The sequence below is a fragment of the Bubalus bubalis genome, chromosome 3 (assembly GCF_019923935.1).
Source record: "Bubalus bubalis isolate 160015118507 breed Murrah chromosome 3, NDDB_SH_1, whole genome shotgun sequence".
NCBI lineage: Eukaryota > Metazoa > Chordata > Mammalia > Artiodactyla > Bovidae > Bubalus > Bubalus bubalis.
Window position 1 is genome coordinate 102471510 of NC_059159.1, and position 22281 is coordinate 102493790.

The 22281-nt window shown below is 44.2% G+C and overlaps 2 protein-coding genes across 11 annotated transcripts in view; one reads left to right on the plus strand and one right to left on the minus strand.

Moving 5' to 3' along the window:
* Positions 1–22281, plus strand: part of SPATA6L (spermatogenesis associated 6 like) — a 112899-nt gene that overhangs the window by 70962 nt on the left and 19656 nt on the right. Inside the window, exon 15 of one of the 10 annotated variants that reach the window (XM_045165045.1) lies at positions 20388–21043. The exons of the other annotated variants lie outside the window; for them this stretch is intronic. The gene's annotated coding sequence lies outside the window, so the exon portion shown is untranslated. Of the gene's footprint in view, positions 1–20387; positions 21044–22281 lie in introns of those variants that run through there. 10 annotated transcript variants of the gene reach the window in all.
* The window catches only part of SLC1A1 (solute carrier family 1 member 1), a 73729-nt gene continuing 54540 nt past the window's right edge, over positions 3093–22281 (minus strand). The window contains exons 6-12 of the mRNA XM_006068195.4: positions 21037–21135; positions 17412–17596; positions 16222–16329; positions 14275–14397; positions 13490–13684; positions 7272–7406; positions 3093–5122 (exon numbers count right to left, since the gene is read on the minus strand). Coding sequence (XP_006068257.1) covers positions 4876–5122; positions 7272–7406; positions 13490–13684; positions 14275–14397; positions 16222–16329; positions 17412–17596; positions 21037–21135 — 1092 coding nt within the window. The 3' untranslated portion in view covers positions 3093–4875. The remainder of the gene's footprint in view (positions 5123–7271; positions 7407–13489; positions 13685–14274; positions 14398–16221; positions 16330–17411; positions 17597–21036; positions 21136–22281) is intronic.

The following is a 22281-nucleotide window of genomic DNA, read 5'->3' on the forward strand; positions in this document are numbered from 1 at the left end:
TACGAACTTAACTGGCCTCTCCTGACTGAGCAAAGAGCCTTCAGTTCATGTGTGCTTATGGTGAAGTTGACACATTCTTGTCTGTCTTAACCTTTCTGACAAAATGAGGAAATTGAGGAATTAAAGCCAGTTTGGCCCGCTGGGAAGACAAAAGGAAGCTTTGGTAAGGATCAGCCAGTGTGCTCTGTTGCTAATCAACACTGCTTTCACTCATAATGATGAGTTCCATTAGCACTTCTCTGACACTTGGCAAGACCACCCACCCCACCCCACCCCCACCCCACTGGCTTCCTAGAGACCCAGATATTTCATTATCTTTGGATTCATTTGGGGTAGCCCTTCTCCCCGCAAAAGATCTCAGCTCAGACAGAGCTGCTGGCCTTCTGATTATTCTGGTCAAGCTAAAGTGATGACCTTGGAAACACAACACAGGGACTCTTTAAATGAAAGTTACATTGGAATTCTTGGAGGAAGGTCAAAGTCATCCTTGATATGCATTCTTTCTATAATCTAAATCTACACCTATATCTAAAATCTAAAATGCTTTTAGCATTTTGTGAAGGCATGTCCATGAAATGAACCTATGTGATGATGGAGTTGTGCCTTTTCTCCCGGGGCTGCCCTCTCAGGACCATTCAATTCATTTCAGTCAGTCTTGTCTTTACCTTGGAAAACAAACCTTTCTAGAGGGCCTGGACAAGATAAAGCAGACCCTGGTTGGTGCCAAAACTCCAAGCTTTTCATTGCTTCCCCAGGAAGGCAGACCTTTGTTTCTGAAATACTCAGATGATGCAGCCCTGCTTTGCATTCCCTCAGATGCCCTAAAATGAGGAAAGAGACTGTGATATCCTTGAATCCCTACTGATAGCTTTCCTGTCGGCATGAGTCATGGAGGAATGGCAGCAGGAAAATTGAGGTGGTGGGTGGAGTGGGTTTGGGATTCACGCACTCATGCTCAGGACTTTGGTTAAATCCACATTTTAGTTTCAGGTTTTCTTGGCCCCCATCTGTTGATAAACAGTACTTTTGTGGGGCAAGCTCCTCTCCAGGTAGTATCCTAGTTCTGTTCTCCTGAGACAACAGCTTATTATCTTCAGGCTGGTGAGGCCTTCTAGGAATCAGTGGAATGCCTCTAGATGAGGCCATTGCTTTCCTTTCTCCTTTTCTCCAACCAGAATAACAGATGTGATATTGATTTCATCTTGGCTGTGGAAGTTCACTAATAACTGTTCTGAACTTTGTGATATCTTAAAATTGGCAGATGAAATGGAGATTTGTAGATGAAACCACAAGTATCTCTGTAATCCTGGAGAGAGAGCCTCTGAATCAGATGACACTGGTTTTTCCTAGTGAGAAACAAATGGGACATTGATTGTGTGCTTAGAGCTTATTACTTGCTTAGGAGCTTGGTGGCATTATTTAGCCTAGGCCATTGAGAAATGTCCCTAGTCATCTCCATCCATGGTTAATAATTTCATACACTTAGAGGCAGTCACTGAATTCAATACATTGTTCCCAAGGCTAATTTTACAAGAGCTGCTTCTGGTTGTTTATATTATATGGCTTTCACTAAAAAATCTACGATTGCAGGTGAGGGAGGCACATTTACTAGCATTGTTGTCACTGTTTAGTCACTAAGTTGTGTTCGACCCCACGGACTGTATCCCACCAGGCTCCTCTGTCCATGGGATTATCCAGGCAAGACTGTTGGAGCGTGTTGCCATTTCCTTCTCCAGGGGATCTTCCTGACCCGGGGATTGAACCTGCATCTCCAGCATTGGCAGGTGGATTCTCTACTGCTGAGCCACCAGGGAAGCCCTTTACTAGCATATGTGTATTAAGAAGCCCCCTGTGGGCCCCAAAACAAAGTGAATGTCCAGTAGATGGGGACAGTCACATATTTACAAGTTGAGATGGCAAAAGAGAACTTCATGTCATACTCTGGTTTCAGGACACATGAAGGGGTGCTACATGAATGTGCATTTCTGCCTCACACACGCATCCTGAGTATCTCAAACCCCTCAGTGTTTCAGGCCATAGAAAAAAGATTGTGAACACTTATTTTTACGTAGCCCCTATATGATACCTTACAGGAGAAGATATTCTAAGTCTTTTACTATTTAAAGGAAAATGTCGCATTTTCAAAATGGGGTTTGGGAGTTATTTACTAAGTCTCATTAGGTTGGATGTTCTGTTTGCTTTAATAACCCAGCTAACATCAGGTGGTGAGAATAACAATCTCACTAAGGAGTTGTATAGTTGGGTATTTTATCTCACGTTGCCAAAAGAGAAAACTTCTGAATTAGTTTGGCCAGGTAGTGCTAAGCACTTTTATGAGATTTTCCTCTCAGCAGGGCCAAGGGAGCTGTCCATTCCTTTGTTTTCTGTCACAGACCAGTGAGTCCAACAGCAGAACGCTGCCACGACTCAGGTTCTAGGCAGGACTACGACGTACCTTTAAAGAGCTCTTTGAATACAGCCTTGTGTTCTTTGTAGCCACATTTCACAGGGCAGGATTGGTCCTTAACTATCATATTGAGATAAGACTGTCTCCCATTATAGTAATTTTGAACCAAATTCTACCTTCCCTTTTATCTCAGTCATAAATTTGGGCAAACTGTTCCTAATGGTACTGTTATGTCAGCCTTATAATCCCCCTGATTAACATGAAAAATCAGCTTACTGTTCCTCCAGTTGTGCTTTTTCATTCTTGGGTACAAACACAGTTTTGAAAACAATAATCTGGGTACAGTCTGAATCAACTGACCAGGTCTTTCCCTTCCCACACTCATCAGAGGGAATGAGATAAAAAGAACAGATAAAGGAAGAAAAGGCAGGGAAGAAAGAGTGACGGCAATGTTTATTGAGACAGAAATGGAACATTGTTCTCTTTTATGAGTTAACTGCACAGTGTGTTAAGAGGCTGGTTACAAACTCACTCCAAAATAAGGATGACCTGCAGTTCACGAACAGCTCTGTCAACTCTAGTACCTCAAGTTGGAGCAGCCTGCCAAGGGGGTTGAACCATTCAGCCCAAGATAAGTTGCTGATTCAGCTGAATTTACATTTACTTCCTATAAATAACACCAATATTAGCAGTTTAAAATTCACATTTAATCACAGGTCCATTTTACGTTTACATGATCATTTGGTATCATTCTCTTAAAGATTTCAGGTGCAGGTGGTCAATACAGAGCTTTTTTTTTTTTTTTTTTAAACTATTCCATGATCTTTGGCACAGTTTCTGGTTTCATAGCTAGGCTTAACTTGGCTATGCAGTACTGCAGAAACAGGACTATTTTGGATCTTGGTGTAACTACAAGTTTATGTTAAGCATTATTTACAAGATGAGAGCCAAGCACAGACTTAATACACTGTCCTCACAAATGAACAGAAGAATGACAGGCAACAGATTTTAATGAGCAGGGGCTGAGATTACTAGACTACTAGTTAGAACCATCTTCCCTGGAAGAGGAGACAAGTTTCATTCAATGCAAGAATTCCCTGAACCACTGATACCAATGTCTCATGTCACGGGATTTACTTTGCAAGAATCCAGGGTAGGGACAGTGCTTTACTGGCCAGTGGCTTACTCGATCCATCAAACCTATATTAAAATACAACTTAGCTGGTAGCTTTGCCACTGTTATTTGGGTCTGATGGGTAGAAAAAGGCAAAGTACTGTCATTTTATGTGGGTATAATTGACCTTGGAGGAATTATAGTTGGATAATATAATTATTAAACACATCCAGCTGGATAAAAACCCACCCAGCCTTATATGAGTGACACCTTTGTGTATCAGTTCAGTTCAGTCCAGTTCAGTCGCTCAGTCATGTCCGACTCTTTGCGACCCCATGAATATAGTCTTATATAGAGCTGATACGGATTGCCTCCCAGCAGTAGTATCTTGGAAGCTCTAAATTAGTGGCTGTGCTACCAGAATGTGTCTCTGCTTTGGGGCTGATACACAGACATGAGACAAACAACTAGCATGATTTCTCATTCTAGTAGTGCTTATGAGAGAGGAGTTCTGATTAAGCCCCAAAACCGATCTGGATTGCAATCATAGTTATTATTCAAGTACAAGGAGAGTGCTTTATTTCACATTGAGAGTTCAGTTCTGACCTTTGTCTGGCAAATTATATGAAAATAATAAATATATACATATATATATATATATCTAGCTCTCTACTGAACACTGGGTCAGTAGTCACCAGCATCCCCATACAGTACATTGAGAAAAAGAAATCTCTCTTCTCCCCAGATCTCACACCCATCTTAAAACTGTTATTGCAGAACTGTGCTGGTCTGTTTTCTTTCAAAGTAATTCCTTTGAAATTGGCTGGAGAGGGGTTCAAAATTGGCACATTAACTTTGTTGGGGGGGGGCTGTTGTTTAGCTTCATTATAGTCTGTACAAATGTGAGAGGTCAAAGGAAATCCATGGCAATAGAAAGCCTGAGTAAAAATGTGTAGTCGATGACAATATATATATATATATATATATATTTTTTTTTTAACCCAAAACACTAGTCCGTGCGTGAGAAAGCAATTTCTCTTTCACATCTATTACCTAATTAAAACAGTTATGTCTATTCTATGTACTTCCCAATTCTGTCTCTCATAGACTTTAAAAATTCCAGATAATACAGCTTTCCTTTTAATCAGTTTCCTCTCATCTTACTCACCCCCAAATCCCAGAACCTGGTGAGCAAAAGCTGTGAATCCAAATATAGAAAATAATCTGGAGGTCTGTATCAAATCAGATGTACAGTTGGCTGTTAGTGTTTTCCTTATTTAATGTCTGAATTTGCTAAGAGATGACTGTCCTGGAGAGGTCCTTCACCACCCCCAGTCTTCTGAAGCCAGAGGCCCTAGAACTGTGAGGTCTGGGTGAACGAGATGGTATCGGACTTGTCGACGGCAAAGCCTCCATTGACGTAGGACTTCTTGGTGTCTGAGTCCTCGTTGTCGAGTGTTGTGGATTCCAAGGTGAAGGGGTTCACGATATTGACTTCCGATGAAACATCCATCTGCTCCAACTCCTTCTTGGAGAGCTTCTCCACAATGCCAGTCCCAAAGGCGTCTCCAAGGACATTCACCATGGTCCTGAACCGGTCCCTGGGGAGGACAGAAGGTGAGTCAGACACGAAGCCCGGGTTTCACTTTCCTTCGAGTTGGAGACAGGAAAGGACCTGAGGAATTCAGTTATAAATTCAGCAAACCACAGAGGGTGCTTCTCAGGGTTGGCTAACCAGAGGCCCCCCACTTCACAGGCCTGGATCAGGGGCTGTCTCTAAAGGCACAAAATGAGCGCACAGGCTGCCCCAGGTCCTCGTCAGTCACGACGCCCCCGAATCCAGCATCAATCTCCTAAATTCCCTCCTTTCCTCTCAAAGAAATGTGAACACCATCTCCACAGATATTTGTGGGGAGGGTCAGAATTCATTAGTCTTTAATCCTAGCCTCTGTCTTGTGTGCATTTCTGAGCCTTCTCTTGGCTAAGGTGAGAGAACCTGGATGTTTTGTGGGGTGGTGTGTGTGTGTGTGTGTGCCAAGCAGGAGTGTGTATGTGTGTGTCCCCAGTGTGCTCCTTTCTTTCCCACACAAGGTCACTCCATGAGGAAGCCAGCAAGGATGCTGCTGAGCACAGGGTCAGAAAACCCAGGCCAGCCTGTGAGCAGCTTGCCCCTTGTGGCACCTCAGCTAGTGTTAACTCCCAGAAGGCCTGGTGGAGAGGCCAGCAGCAGGATGACGAGGAGGTGGAGAGGTATCTTGGATGCTGGAGCACTGTTGCTAGGAACTGTCTACATGAATGTTCCTGTGAAAGCTACACCGGCAGGACAGAAAAGGCCAACAGTGCTCCCACATGTCCATTCTGGGTGCCCTCCTGCTATTTAGAACATGGACTGAACTAGACCCTGCTGTGGACCAGCTAGTGTTTTTTTGTTCCGTAGATCAAGTTGCACCTTTGACTTCTCTGGGTGTCTTAGAAGTGAAGGTCACCAGTGTTCCAGGAAGAACCAGGGAGAGGAAAGAGTGCAAATCCACTATCACCACTAGACAAAAGGCACTTGTCTCAATAGTAGGGTATGTTGGCAAGAAAGGGGCTACTTCAGTTGGGCCTCAAAGAACCAGCAAGCTGTTGAGGGGGCCCCAAAGTAGCCTCCCAAGAGCAGAAGCTTCTGCCTTTGGGGACGTGACTGTACCTTCAAAGCCACATGGAATGTTTCTGCTTCTCTTTCTACAAATTTTAGCTGCTATTTGCAAACTACATGGCACTGTACTGCCCAGTAAGCTCGGTTGGGTCTGAGTGAAGGCTCCATATGGAGCAGACTCTTCCCCTGATGGCCAGGGGACAAAGCCAGACCCAGCTACTAAAAGACCACTGTACAGAGTGGGTATCAAGGTTAAAGCCAGGAACCAGGCTCATTCTAACTTTAACCTTGGGGGTCACAAAAGACATGTTTTTACCCAGATCTTCTGCTGTGTTCCTTAGGGAGGTGTGTGTGTGAAAGAGAGGGAACGAACTGTTGGGCATGAACCTAGGCTTGAATGGTTCAACTCATTCTAATCATAACAATTAAACTTGCTGTTAACTGAGCACATACTGCCAGCCAGACACTGTTCTGGACACACTTCTCACACACATAGCTATGTGTGTTCTGGACACACATAGCTCACTTAATCCTTACACCAACCCCATGAACTTGACAGAATCATCCCCATCTCACAGATAATGCAGCTGGCCCCCAGAGAGGTTAAGGAACTTGCTCAAGGTCAAACAGCCACTGAACCAGGATTCAGATCCCAATTAACCTTATCCCGAAGCCCCTGCTTGTGTCCTGATGGTGCTGACGATCTTGGGAAGGTGGGCTGACACTGAACTAGGTGGTCCTGAACCTATGGTGCTGACCCAGGGCTGGGATAGGCTAGGGTGGCCTATGAGGTTTGGAATGGCTGAGGCCTTGCCCAGTGTCTTCACATTATTTTATGTTGTTTATCTCATCCCACACCCAGATCCTAACCTTGAGCGTTATCAGGCATAATACGCTAATGAACATCACTGCCTTTATAAAATCACTGCTTGAAGTTATGAGGAGTTAATTTTTAAGCACATTATCAGATGGCCTGGTCACAGGGAAATTAAAGCAGCAACAGATGGCTCATTAGGCAATCTGAGGAGAGGATAATGACAGACTGCAGATTCTGCATGGCTGGGAAGCGTGCCTTCCCATCCGGCAGAGGCAGCACATTTATTCCAACTCACAGGAGCCAGTCAACAGCGATGATGAGGGTGACATCCTCCGCGGGCAGGCCCACAGCACTCAGCACGATCACCATGGTCACCAGGCCGGCCTGGGGCACACCGGCAGCTCCGATGCTGGCGGCGGTGGCAGTGACACTGTAGACAAAGCACACCAGCACAAAAGGAGTTAGACACCCAGCTCTCCCCTCCAGGCCCCTGGTCCACAGTGGTCAGTCCCGTAGTCAGTTACTGCTGTGTCCCAAATTGGCCAGTCAGAATCTGTTCTCTGCTGAGCACCAGCTCTGCCTCATTAGAGAGCTGTGAGAGACAGAGGGGAGTGTGAGCTTTTTCCAGGGGGAGGTGTGGCTCATCATTCTAATTCGAGGAAGTGGAGAAGAACTGCATGAGCGGCACCCAATGAATGAGCTAGAGAGAGATTAAAGAGGAAGGCAAGAGTTTACCAAATGAAGGTGTTAATGGAGGGCTTTATCCACCCATCTATGCATCCATCCATCCTAAACAAGGGCCAGGTACATCTCCACCTGTTTGCTTCCCCCCTTCGTCTGTCTACTCAGCCAAGCAATCATTTATTGAGGATCTGATATGTGGCAGGAATTTGTACTGCTTTGAAGGATGGTAGAGGGATTGGGTTAGGGGTGCGTGGGCAAGGATATTCAGGGTGAAGGCAAAGGAATGAGGCACTAGCCAAGCAGGTTTCATGTACTTCCTTTACATCACAAGACTCTTGACCTCTCTGGGAACTGCCCTTTAGAGCACTGAGTTGAGAAATAGCTATGACTCCTGTCCAAGGTACAACTGCTTATTCCTGACCACTCCTTTCTGCCAGTGGGTGCCCTTTGTGCAAAAGGAAGAGAGATCTGGAATCCAGAAGAGGATTTTAAATACCTTGTATTTAAAAAGGTCCCTCTCAGGTGGATAAATGTGGCACTAGGGATATTTCTCTTTGGAATAAGCAGTTTTTCATCAGCAACATCTTCCAGATTTAAATCTGGTCATTTCGAAGAAAACCAGAGTTTGCCCTGCCCTGAAAAATCCCTGGATTTGAATGAGCTTTGAGGGGACCCACTACATTTTCTAGACACACGTTCTCATCCTTGAGCCAAGGATGCCACTGGGTTGAAAGCTGAAGATGGGGACACTGTCAATTTAAACTAGAAGAATCCCTGATTCTATCCACAAATCCATATTCTGTGGGCTCGAAAAGCCTCAGAGTTCTCACCAACCTGATTTACTTGCTCATTCACCTGCCTGGTGATGTGTCACAGATGGTATCTGAGGGCCTGGTCAAACACAGACCAGAGTTCTTTGACAAGTGTGGTTTCCTTCAGTGGCTGTGACCACCAATTTGCAATTAGAGATTTCTGGAGCAGTCCAAATCCCTCTCAAAGTTTTGGGCTTTTGCATAATCCTTTAGATCTGTTTTGACTTAAATAGTCTTTGGAAACACTACGTTCATGTCAGTGCTGGTTGAAAACATTTAAACTGAATGCACTGGTGGGTTTTCTTTGTCAGAAGTGATTTGTGCCCCTACCCATTGATCCTTCTTGGAAGCCTCAACACATAATGGTTAACCATATCCCTACGGCTTGAGGTGGGGCTTGAAACTCAAAATCCGTTTAGTCAAAGAAAACCTTGCCCATTAGCCTTGACCTTGCTGATTAAACTTCAGCCATTTGGCTGGCTTAAGTCTGAAACTTGGAACTGTATATCCTCAGATTGGGTAAAAATATAAAAACCTACTTGTTCTTCTTGAATATATACTATTTTGACTTTCGAGGGTTTTCAAAGAAGAAGACACAATAATCATTGGTAGAAAGTTCTTTCCTAAGCACTGAGATCTAGATTTATGTCAGGCCATCTAACTCAGCTCTCCATACAGGTCAGGGACTAGGTAGTGAACTAGCGTGAGCACAGGTTTTAGAGGCAGACAGACCCAGCTCTGCTGTTTACTAACAGCATGTCCTTAGGCAGGTTAGTTCTCTGAATCTCAGTTTCTTGCCTGTAAGATGGGGAGAATATGTCTACTTTGCAGGGCTGCTGGTAAGATTAGATGAGATAAAACATGTAAGATATCAAGTATAGCACCTGGATATAGTAGGTGCTTAAAACTGAGACCATTTTGCTCCTTCAGCAGCTGCTACAACTACTTCTGTTAGTATTACTACTATTACAAAATTAACTATTGTTACTACTACTGCTACTTTTTTCCTCTAAGCTCTTTCTAGGTTCCAAATCCCCTAATTATCTTTTGTTGTAAGAAAATTTATCTCATTTCTAATCAGTTGTAACCTTTGGTAAGTGAGTATTATGACAAACCACAAAAGGCCATGTTTTGGGTGGATGGTGCCTGTGTTTCCTTGATGTCTAGTCCAAAAGAACCATAGAAAGAGATAAACTTCGGGTCCAAAAATCTTACAGCCATAAACCACATAAGCCACAACTGTGACTTGTAAAATAAAAAGAAAAAAAACAGCATTGGAGACTTCCCCTGGTGGTCCAGTGGCTAAGAATCCGCCTGCCAATGCAGGGGACACGGGTTCCATCCCTGGTTGGGGAACTAAGATCCCACATACTGTAGGGCAACTACTGAGCCCAAGTTCTAGAGCCCTTATGCCATGTGGAAAGATCCTGCATGCTGCAACTGTGACCCGAGGCAACCAAAAATAAATATTTAAAAACAAAACCAAAATGACTTCTTATTTCATTCTCCCCCAGGTAGAGCCAGAGAGGATTTTTAAAGTCAATAATTACTCTGGGCCTCACAGTTGTTATTTGCTCTGGGCCAGTAGTTATCAGCAAGTTTGATTTAAAAATACAGCAAAGCAGAGAGAGAGGGTTTTCATGTGATTAGTCTCTAGGCCCAAAGTTTATTCCTCTAGTAGTGAGGTTAAAAAAAAAGGGGGTTAGAAAGATCTAGGGAACTTACGAGCAAAGCAGAGGGAGGGAATTCACCCCTCAAATAGCAAATAACTGCAAAGAACTGGCACCTCACACAGTTGCTCCCTGGAAATGTGTTTAGTACAGACTCGGTGCCACAGGCCTAGGTGAGGGAGGTGGGAGAAGGCACTTGGAGAAGTGAAAGAACAACTGCTAGAATTACAGTGGCTTTGGAACTTTCTCAGGCATGATTCAGGGTTTTACTTTTAACATACTCTCCACTATTCAAACTAGAGAACTTCACCAATGCTCCTGGGCTCCAGCCTCCTTAGCCACTAATACTCTTTACAGATCACGAGGCACTGGTGTAGTTTCCTACCTTATGAGCCAAATGGTCTAGTTTGGAGTTGTCTTCAGTTAATTCAAGCAAACTGCAATAAATATGATTTAGGGTTGGGAAGATCTAAAAACTTACTGCACTAGAAGACTGTAAGAACTTACTTTATGCCTAGGATTTATGCCTATGTCGAATGCCTGAAAGGTTCAGATTCAACAGTGTTTAGGCCTGCTGCTGCTGCTAAGTCGCTTCAGTCGTGTCCGACCCTGTGTGACCCCATAGACGGCAGCCCACCAGGCTCCCCCGTCCCTGGGACTCTCCAGGCAAGAACACTGGAGTGGGTTGCCATTTCCTTCTCCAATGCATGAAAGTGAAAAGTGAAAGTGAAGTCGCTCAGTCGTGTCCGACTCTCCACAACCCCATGGACTGCAGCCTACCAGGCTCCCCCGTCCATGGGATTTTCCAGGCAAGAGTACTGGAGTGGGGTGCCATTGCCTTCTCCGTGTTTAGGCCTAGGGACCCAGGTTAGTCTTAAACTTCCACTCTAAACTAAGGGCTTACCTGGTGGCTCAGATGGTAAAGAATCTGACTGCAATGCAGGGGACTGGGTCTAATCCCTGGGTCAGGAAGATCCCTTGGAGGAGGGAATGGCAACCCACTCCAGTATTCTTGCCTGAAGAATTCCCTGGACAGAGGACTTTGGTGGGCTATATAGTCCAAGGGTTGCAAAGAGTTGGACATGACTTTCAAACTCAACTAAAGTTTTAGGATTAACTCTAATCCCAATTCACCACTTCAAAGCAGCACTGTCCAGTAGAATTTTCCACTATGATGGCATCTATTTCTACAGCAATAGAACATTCATGTCTACTCTGTCCAATTTGTGCGTGTGGCTAATGGCTACCATATTGAACAGTGCTGTTCCAGAGAAACATCTCTGGCAAAATTCACTAATGACATTTTCACCATCTACTTGAGCAGGCAATTTCAGGCTTCATTTGACTAGAATTCTCTGCAAGATTTGACTCTGTTGACCATTTCATCCTTGAAAATCTCTCTTCTCTGGGTTTCTATGACACCATGGTTTCATGACTCTTCCCACCTTTATATTCTCATTCTCCTCTTGGGGTCCCCCCTTTCTGCCTGCCTCTAATATTAGGATTTTCTAGGGCTCACGCCTTAGTTTCTGTTTCTTCTCTACAAACTCTCCCATTCCCAACAATTGCTGAGTGCTCAGTATGTGGGTACCATTCTAAGTACTTTATATGCATCATCTGACTTAATAATCACTATTTGCATAAAACATAGGTACTATTATTATCCTCATTTTACAGGTGAGAAAACAGAAGCTTAGAGAATTCAAGGTCACAGCCTATCTTGGTGAAGCAGAGTCAAACACAGATAACTGACTCACAACCCACATGCTTGATGAGCATCAGCAAACTGATGACTCTGACTTCTGTATCTGCAGTTGAGACCACATTTCTCACTGTAAATTTCCACCTGGATATCTTAAAGGATTTTCACATTCATTGTATCCAAAAGTATAAGCTCTTAATCTTCCCACCTATACTTCATTCTGGAGAAGGTGATGGCACCCCACTCCAGTACTCTTGCCTGGAAAATCCCATGGATGGAGGAGCCTGGTAGGCTGCAGTCCATGGGGTCATGAAGAGTCGGGCATGACTGAGCAAAAGGAAATGGCAACCCACTCAGGTGTTCCTGCCTGGAGAATCCCAGGGACGGGGGAGCCTGGTGGGCTGCCATCTATGGGGTCGCACAGAGTCGGACACGACTGAAGCGACTTAGCAGCAGCAGCAGCAGCATACTTCATTCTCTTACACTAGTCCCTGTTCTGATAAGCACCATCCACCAATACTGGGGGTCATCTTAGCCTTCCTCTGTCCCTCACTCTGAATCCAGTAGATGCCTCTTGAATTAATTAGCTCTTCACCTGTGGGTCAGTACCTTAATGTAGGCCTTTTCATACTTTACCTGCATTAGTCCCCTAATTGGTCTTCCAGCTTATAGTTTCTGCCCCCATTCACGTTCATCCACTAAATTACCAGTTATCTTTCTAAAATGCAAATCTTTCTATAATATGAAAGACAGTCTAAGACCCTTCCATGAGCTCCTCACACAAGCCCTTCCATGATATGATCCCTGCTTTCTTATCTCCCTGTGTTCTCCACATTGTACTCTTTATGCCAGCCACACCAAATAATCTGTACTGTGTAACTAGGACATGGTTACATCAAGACCCCTGTTCAGCCTATTCCTTTTATCCAAAATTCTCTCCACTTCCTCTATCAAATACTCCTAAGACTCAGCTAAACTATCCTCTCTTCCAGGAAGCTTTTCCTCACCTTCCCAGGTGGACCAACCCTTCCTTCTTTGGTGCCTCCTGTGTTCCACATTCAAACCTCTATTATAGCCTTTACAATATCACTCAGCACTTATTTGAAGTCAAGTGAAGTGAAAGTCTCTCAGTCATGTCTGACTGTTTGTGACCCCATGGACTATACAGTCCATGGAATTCTCTAGGCCAGAATACTGGAGTGGGTAGCCGTTCCCTTCTCCAGGGGATCTTCCCAACCCAGGGATAGAACCCAGGTCTCCCACATTGCAGGCAGATTCTTTACCAGCTGAGTGACCAGGGAAGCCCACTTATTCACATATCTGTATACCCAACTTATCTACCCTTTAAAAGCAGGAACTACCCCTTATTCAACGTTGATTCCTTGATGCCTACTCTGTGCCTAGCACCTTGTGGGTGCACTGGGCTGAGAACACAGAGACTCCCTGGCTCTCCAGACCTGATGCAGTGTTATGTACTGCAGTCCTGCTACTTGTAATACAGATACACTTAATCTTGGGAAGAGATTTTGTAGACCACAAAAATAAGTCTACAGCTGGACCATCCATGATCTCCCTCCACAGATGAGTTTTACTTGAGAGCAATTCCAGTTACAGAGATGAAAATGAGTGTGACTTCATGCCCCACCTGATAGTGATGATCTGCCCAACGCTCAAGTCCAAATCATTCAACTGTGCAATAAACACGGCCGCCACTGCTTCATAGAGTGCAGTCCCATCCATGTTGATCGTAGCACCAACGGGTAATACAAATCTAGTGATCCTCTTGTCCACCCGGTTCTTCTCTTCAGTGCAGCGGAAAGTGACAGGCAGTGTTGCTGAACTGTGTGATAAAAAGAGAAAAGATATGATGACCTAGGAATGCTGGCCCTCAACCCCTGCCTGAAGTGATACCTCAGTTCCAGAAACTAAATCGAGAGCTCAAGCATGATGGCACTTTTGGTAGGACCAGGAATCAGAAGTCACTGTGCTTGTCACTGTCCCCAGCTATGACACAACCCCCTCCTGGGTTGCAGGCCCTGCCAAGAGGGCAAGAAATATCCAGTAGGGTGAAGAAATGTGTGTAAGGTCAGAAACTAGGGAGATCATTTCTCAAAGGCAGCTACAAAACCCCCCAACTTCATCAGGTGAGGTGAGAGTTGATAAGGCTTGGCTCACAGACTTCTTCCAGACACCCCTCTTCTTTAAAAAAAATTTTTTTAAATATTTGTTTACTCATTTGGCTGTGTGGGGTCTTTTTGACAGGCAGGATCTTCAACCTTCATTGCAGCATGCTAGGTCTCTTAGTTGCAGCATGTGGGATCCAGTTCTCTGACCAGGAATTGAACCTGGGCCCCTGCATTGGGAGCATGAAGTCTTAGACACTGGACCACCAGGGAAGTGGTGGTCCACCAGACACCCTCTTCTGTTTACCTGGAGGAGATCATGAGAGCTGTCAGAAGAGCCTGGGCCATTCCCATGGCGAACTGGAAAGGGTTCTTTCGTACAATTATGAAATATATCAGTGGGAGAATTACAATGGAGTGGATTGCAAGCCTGTAAATGGGAGAGAGAAACAGGTTCACAGATGATATTATCTCTTCATTTTTTTTTTTTTTCAAATAGCATTTTTACTCATGATATCATTAAACTTTCATTATGGTCCAATGAGAGAGAGGACAGGAATATATGTCTCCAGTGAAGAGACACATGGGGAAGAGGAGACTCAGCAAATCAAATATCTTGTCGAAGTTGGTGGCTAAGCCAGTAGCTGAGTCCACATCTCAGAGCTCACAGAATAGTTATGTCATGCTGCCAAGCCCCGTACCTGCTTTTCCTGCTATGCATGCTAACATGCTTTCACTTCCTTCTGCTCTTGAATTCTTACTCCTCCTCTAAGATTCAGTGAAATCTCCCCCTCCTCCTGGAAGCCTTCCCTCACCTTCCCAGGTCCAGCTGACCTTCCCCTCCTTGGTGACTCTGTGGTCAATAGTATCATAGCCCTTATCACAGTACTCAACGTGGACCACGCCACTATCCAGCTTGACAGCACCATCATCTAAGAGGGGAGTCAGGGTTTGTAAGGGGGAAGGTATCCCTGCTCTCCTACAGTTATATTTCATGACTGACCCTCTTCTTTGTCATTCCTACATTCCAAAGTATTCCTCGTTTCACAAACCACAGGGCTTAAAAAATGAAACTGACTCAGCAGATGCCATGTAAATGGCAACTTTGAGTTTACAGATCAATTATGTGAAGCTGAAATAATAAGAAATGGTCATTGAAAAAATAGATTCTGGAGGTCAAGAAAGGGATCTTACAGACGGCCTATGGCTTAGAACTATGAGAAACTGACTTTTAGTTTTCTATTAGGAACCTAGATAGGTTGATGGGACAGAAACCAGCAGAACCCTCTCATTAAATAGCTCAGCATAATAAATATTAGCCATACCATGGCCTGGACACAGCCCCTGGCCTCCAGTAAGGTGGATGGTCCCACCTCCATTACTACCGGGGCCCTGGAATTTGACTCTGGCCTTCTCCATTGACCAGCATGACTCTGCTTTTAGTAAACACAGATTAAGAACCAAATCCTATGCAGTGGATATTCCCCAGTGCAACTGAGTTCCAGCAAGTGAGCTGATTCCTCCAGTTGAGTGTTTGGGGGAATTGACCTGTGTGAGTCAAACTGATGATGGTTAGTCATTCCCCTGGTCCATATTTCTTAGCATATGTGACATATCCTGCCCCCGGACCGACATCTGGGGGCACCATTCATAATCTATCCCACCACATCTCCCCTCAAGGAACCAGTAAGTGTGCTACAGGAAATATGCACACAGCTGTCTCCTGCTTTGCACAGTTCCTACCAACCTGAAGATTCTCCAGCACCCTCTCTTATGATGTAGGGTGTGACAGTCCTTTCCCAACAGGGTTGGAACCAACCACCCATCCCATTCCTGCTTGCTCCAGTCCAACTTAATTTAGGCTCTGCATAATTTCTTTCAGGCTCAGGGTACATGGGGACTGTTCTTACTTGTTTGGTTGGTTTACATCCTTGAAGAAGGGAAGGCCAGGAGAGGGCCAAGAGAGGCTACCAGTGGGTTTTTCTCTTAAGAAATTATTTTAACACAACTAATAAAGGCAGTGACAAAGCATGGTCCAGGCTGTTCTGCCAAGATCTGGAAATTAGCACAGTGTGATCCACCTCCAGTTCAGCTGTTAAAGGGCAGCCCTTCTCTCCCCTGCTCTCTTATCTCTGAACCTCATCTTTCCCTGCCCGTGGGACAGAAGCCAGTTTCATCAACTAAAACTCAGCCTCTCAACAGCAACTCATTGGCTCAAATGAGGTTTCAGTGTCTTCCCTTGAGTCTGACATACCCACTCAGGACGGTGGCCATGTAAAGGCCCAGTTTGCGGAATATTTCCCAGTCTTCAACTTCTATGATTTTCCCGGCAATCAGGAACAAAATACCAATCGGCATGTAGCTAGAAAGTAAGCACAAGAAAGGACATACTTCTGTCATCAAATATTTTCTCAGGGTAGAAACGCTAGGAAAGAAACAAGCCAGGACATATACCTTGGCTTGGGGTGTGCCCTTAGCTGGGAGGGGCACACTAATGAGGCTAAGGTCTCAGTTTCAGCCCAGCTGGACTACACTGGCTACAGGTTTCAGCACCCCTGTGCACCTTAAATTCTACCCACCTATGCCACCATAAGGGGCACTCTGGTCCCTACCCCTTGCTCCTGTGCACATACACCCTGCTGACTCATGTCTGCAGGTCTCTCTCGCTTGACTCTCCAATCATGGCCTCTAGGCTTTTTCTAGACACAGTCATGTTGTTTCCCAGGTAGTGGTATCAGCAACAGAACTTGTTATGTAATAGCTCTGTTGTGATAGCTCTGTTTGTGGAGCTATCATTACATGCTTTGCATTGGGTTAGGTATTTCACATGCGTCATTCACTTACTGTACTTCTCCCAACTCGAGGGGTAGACTTTATTTATCCTTTTTAACAGATGATGAAGCTGAGGTTCAGCAGCATTGACTGAAATAACTAAACCCTTTACTGTCACTGTCAAGGTCTATACTTTGGACCAACTTGCTGTGAGATAAGTGGGGCAGAGGTCTCCCAGGAAAGGTGGACTTTTCAGCATCTCCAGGGACAGGGCAGATGCTCAGGTGGTGCAGCTGCTATGCTCGCCTACGGCAGCTTTCATTTGGATGTATCAGGGCCTGTGTTTACCTACTGTATCCCTTCTGCATGGAGCCTGATAAGGAAAGCAACCTGTGTTCTGGAAAACTCCTTCAAATCACTCCTTTAAGAGTTCTTTCTTACATAAATGCTACTTGGTTGCAACGTGATCAAGGACCTTGGTAGAAAAGTCAATGGCTGATCTCTAGACTTTCATTAGTGAACTGAGTCCTAAGTAATACACGGAATTATTTAATACTCTAGTGTCTTGCCCTCTCTAGGGTGAGGTGAGTTAGAAACATAAACCTTTTCCTTCTAGTTTTGAAGGGTCAGCCATCGAGGGAAGCAAGACGATGTTAACCAGGGTCTGCTCACCACATAATGATCTGAACGATTTTCATGGTTGCATCACTCAGAGCATTGAAGAAATCCACCAGAATCTGTCCCCTTTCTCCCATTTTTCCAATGACAATTCCAAAGACGAGGCAAAAGACGATCAAGCCCAGGACATTTATGCCATCTGAATACATGCCTACGACTTTGTATTCCTTTGTTTTGTTCTGTGAATCAAAACCAAGAAAATAATATTGATGCATGGTTATAATCTTGTTAGAATGCATAGGCCCTGAAATAGGAAGATATGATAGCCAAACAAACTAGTGACCTAGCAACAACTTAGGATCAACAAGTTTAGGAGCAAAAAAAAAAAACCCACCTATGCATGTATCAAATTTTACTGTCCCCACCTCTGGCATTGAGGTTTGTTTTCCCCTCTCTTTCAATGAATCCATACTTGAATATTTCTTTTGAAGATTTCTTATTCTGGGGTGTTTTAAATTTTTAATAACTTTAGGCACTTTTCAGAGTTATTTTAACTAGTAGTTACATTAGGAGTCTGCATAAAAAGATACGAATTAATAATGCAGGAAGCTCAAAATATTTACCAGTGCAGACATTTTTAGGACACTTTACTACCTATTTTATCCTTATAATTAACACAGGAACGTTTTTTACCACCTCTAACCTTAGATAACCAATAGGATTTTATTTTAGATAAAAATTAACCAGATATCTACTACTATGAACCATTTCTTCATTTTATCCTGGGTAAGAATAGCATGGGGACTTACCAGGTGGCTCAGTGGTAAAGAACCCACCTGCCAACACAGGAGATGAGGGTACAATTCCTGGGTCGGAAAGATCCCCTGGAGGAGGAAATGGCAACCTACTCCAGTATTCTTGCCTGGAGAAATCTCATGGACAGATGAGCCTCTGCAGGCTGCAGTCCATGGGGTTGCAAAGAGTCGGACGCAACTGAGCACGCATGCGCGCGCGCGCGCACACACACACACACACACACACACACACACACACACGATTAACATGAGATATACCAAGAGATAGTTCAATCCTAGTTGTGCAGCATGAGCTTAACAGAGATTTCACAGGAAGATAACACATTCTGAGTGGTGCAAACCAGGTTTATAAGGAATTATGTGGATGAGCCACTGGGGTACCAGTTATTTCTTACTTATGATCTGACATGATCAGACACATATTTATGCTGTAGCCAGTGCAGCGTGTTAACTGCACTGGCTACAGCATAAAGTCTTAAAATGCAGCTGGATAGACAAGACTAACTGTGAGAAATATGAGCCAGTGATAGCAAGATGGTGTGTAACTAACTGCACAGCCAAGCTATGAGTTACAGGCATCATGTGGAGACTGGAGACATGAATGTGGGCTGTGAAAATAGTGAAGGACAGGCCCGAGGAGCAGGCCGCCAGGAGATAAGCAGAGATCTAGAAAGCAGACTCCAGAAAAATGGCAAGGAAAGGCAGACATCATCACACACCAGGTCTCTGAACTCGACTCATCCTTTACAGCCGCCACACTACTTTAGGCCTCCCTATTCTATTAGGGAGTCTTCTTTTCTTTCCAACTGTAATATTCATCACTCTTCACACGAGAGCACATATCACATGTGTCTTTTCTCTGTCATAATCTCAGTGCCCATCAGAGCTTGGCCCATGGAGAGTGCTCAGAAAAATCTCTGTGGAACTGTATCAAGAAGCAAGAGTAGGAGTTCATTGAGGAGTTGGATCTGGATAGAATAGATTGGGCTCACCGAAAAGTAAGCTGGGAAACCAGGGAGGAGCCAGGTCATGGAGTGCTTTCTGTAGGAAAAAAGAGGGAGCTAACTGTGGCCTATTTAATGTGAACTCTTAAATCTACTGCATTTTTTTTTTTCCCTTAAATTATTCCTTCCTGAGTGAAGGCAGAGTACATTCAGGAGAAATCTACTACATGACTACAAATGTACTACTTCAGGCCAACCTGATCTAATCTCCAACTGGAGGAAGAAATGGCAACCCACTACAGTATTCTTGCCTGGAGAATCCCATGGACAGAGGAGCCTGGCGGGCTAGAGTCCATGGGGTCACAAGAGTTGGATACAACCTAGTGACTAAACCACTAGAATCTTAAACAATGAAATCCTAAAAGTTCTCAGAGCCAACTGATTTCATTGATAAGTTTATGGCAAATTCCTGGTGGCAAAACCTATCCTGAACTGAGATGAGGCTGCTGCTGCTAATTCGCTTCAGTCTTGTCTGACTCTGTGCGACCCCATAGACGGCAGCCTACCAGGCCCCCCACCCCTGGGATTCTCCAGGCAAGAACACTGGAGAGGGTTGCCATTTCCTCTTCCAATGCGTGAAGTGAAGTTGCTCAGTCGTGTCTGACTCGTAGTGATCCCATGGACTGCAGCCTACCAGGATCCTCCATCGATGGGATTTTCCAGGCAAGAGTACTGGAGTGGGGTGCCACTGTCTTCTCTGGAGATGAGGCTACAGATAGCCTATTTTTCTTACTTTGTAGCCAATTTGTAAGTTAGTTGCAGAAATGTTGATGTGCTTGATTCTAGAATATTATTGCCAATTCCACTTAAAAGATGTTGTATAACATATAGTACACACAGCACCTGGCCCTTCTAAAGTGAAGAACTCTGGACTCAGAATCACATTTGGGCAGAGAGTTTTAAATAAGGAACTGCAGGCCTGCATTCCACGTTTATGTGGTCTTGCAAATCTAACGATGTTCCCAGAGATGCCCAACTCAACTCTGGGTGGCAGAGACAGAAGTGACAGGACTCATTCTTTTCTCTGTGTGGTTCAGTTGCTCTTCAGTATTCTCAGAAGTTATACTCTATACAGTGGCCGCCAACACTGACTTAAGGAATACTGAGTCAATGTTCCTAAGGGGAAACAGAGGATTAGGTTCCTAGAAATCAACAGTCACATCATTTTGGTCAAATAATCAATTTGAAACCTTGTTTTCTCTGTGTTTTAGTTCAAAGACACCTTATTTAATATCTATTGTTTAATCATCAACGTTGAGCTCACTTGAACTCATGCCTGAACGAAACTTCTCTACCACGTGTATTTTCTCATATGGAACATCAGCCTTCTTGCATTTGGGAACACTAACCAGCCAGCAGTGCAGCATGACGCTTGGGAGACATTTCAAACAGTGAAATTACCAAGCTAATGCACAAAACTGGGAAAAATGTGGCAAAGACACAGTGCACAAAGGACACGTATTTACCACATAAGAGCTGAACCAGGGAGGGGATGTGCGTATACATATAACTGATGCACTTTGTTGTACAGTAGAAACCAACACAACGTTGTGAAGCAATTATACTCCAATTAAAAAAAGGAAAAAAACAAATTGCTGAACCAAGACGGCAGAACACAGCCTTGTTCAACCTCAGCTGGGACATGCGCATGGGCAAGTTACATTTTTCACCACTCCTAGTGTATCTGTGAATGACCAGCACCATACTGATTTTCGGGTTACAAATCCATTTTAGTACACAGGCAAATTCACGAATGTGGAATCTGAGAACAATGAGGATCTACTTATTTCCATCTCCTGCTCTTACGACTTGGCCCCTGCCTACTGGGGAAGGGAGCAGACCAAAGGAAGTAAGTGGCACCTTGGAAGTAGCAGTTGTCATGATGGCTGTCACAGTCGCTTCGGTGCTGTTTGTCCCTGGCTCCTCAGAAAGCTCCACTTCTTCACGTGTGGTTTTGTACTGCATGTTGGAAGGGGGAAAGGTCAAAGAAATAAACAAAAAAAAGAATTTTTAAGCTCCTAAGGTTAAACCATAGGAATGTTACTTTGGCCAGATAAGTGTCACTGAAAGGTTCTACCTCTGAGGCCTCTGTCGGCGTTGGTTTTGGATGGTACTACCCCTGAGGCTTTGGAAGCAAAGCTGGGATTGAGAAATCCAACCCCCGGACCACCGCAGCCACCATTCAATGGTGTCAAAATGTTCTCTCACTTCCGTAGTAAGGGACCAATTAATGGAGCAACAATGTAGAAGAAAGCATAGGTTTTATCTTTAGGTGCTTTAATAGATTCTACAGGAATCCTGTCAATCATTTTTGTTTCTATTTATTTATTCATTTATTATTTTTAACCTGGGGAAGAAACACCTCATCACTTTAAATGCAGTCACCATGACTTTAATAAACATCAAGAACTATATGGTTGTTCCAAAGTCAATAGTCCTTTTAGGGCTATTACATGAGTGAGATTTCTGTTATTCCCTTCCTTCACCTGTTTGATTCTGCTGAGCTTCAGCAGAGATGTTTAAGAAAGAGCTAGTATATCATCACACTGGGCATAAATGTTACTCCTACAAGGCTCTGCCAACACCAAGAACCTTACAAGTGACCACTGTGGCTGAACCGCAAATGCACCCCCTAAATAGAGGTGGTTCTGTGCCTCTATTGACAGGGAGCAATTTAATTGCCATTTTTGTTGGTCTACACAGAGGTCTTTGTTTGTGTAATTTATGTAAACGAATTCAGTAGCTTGTGATAGACTCAGCTGTCTTCAAGTACATAGATAAACAAGAGAAGAAGGCTTAAGATTGTGAAACTTCCCTAAAGCAAAAAAAGTGGCTTTGTTACACTGCTCTGTAGAGTGCCAGCAGTGGGCACGGAGTGATGAAAGAAAAGACCAGATACCAGGAACACTAACCACCCACACGGGTCACATACTGATTTCCCAACATGGGGGTGGAGGTTACCTTTCCCAACTGCATTATATATGCAGATAGTCTGAGCTTCTGCACAAACATAAAGCGGTTCTCTGAAACTAGGTACTAGAAGCCAGATTTGAAAACACTCATTTGACAGGTTCCTGACTTGCTCCAGTTGAAACCTTTTGGGGA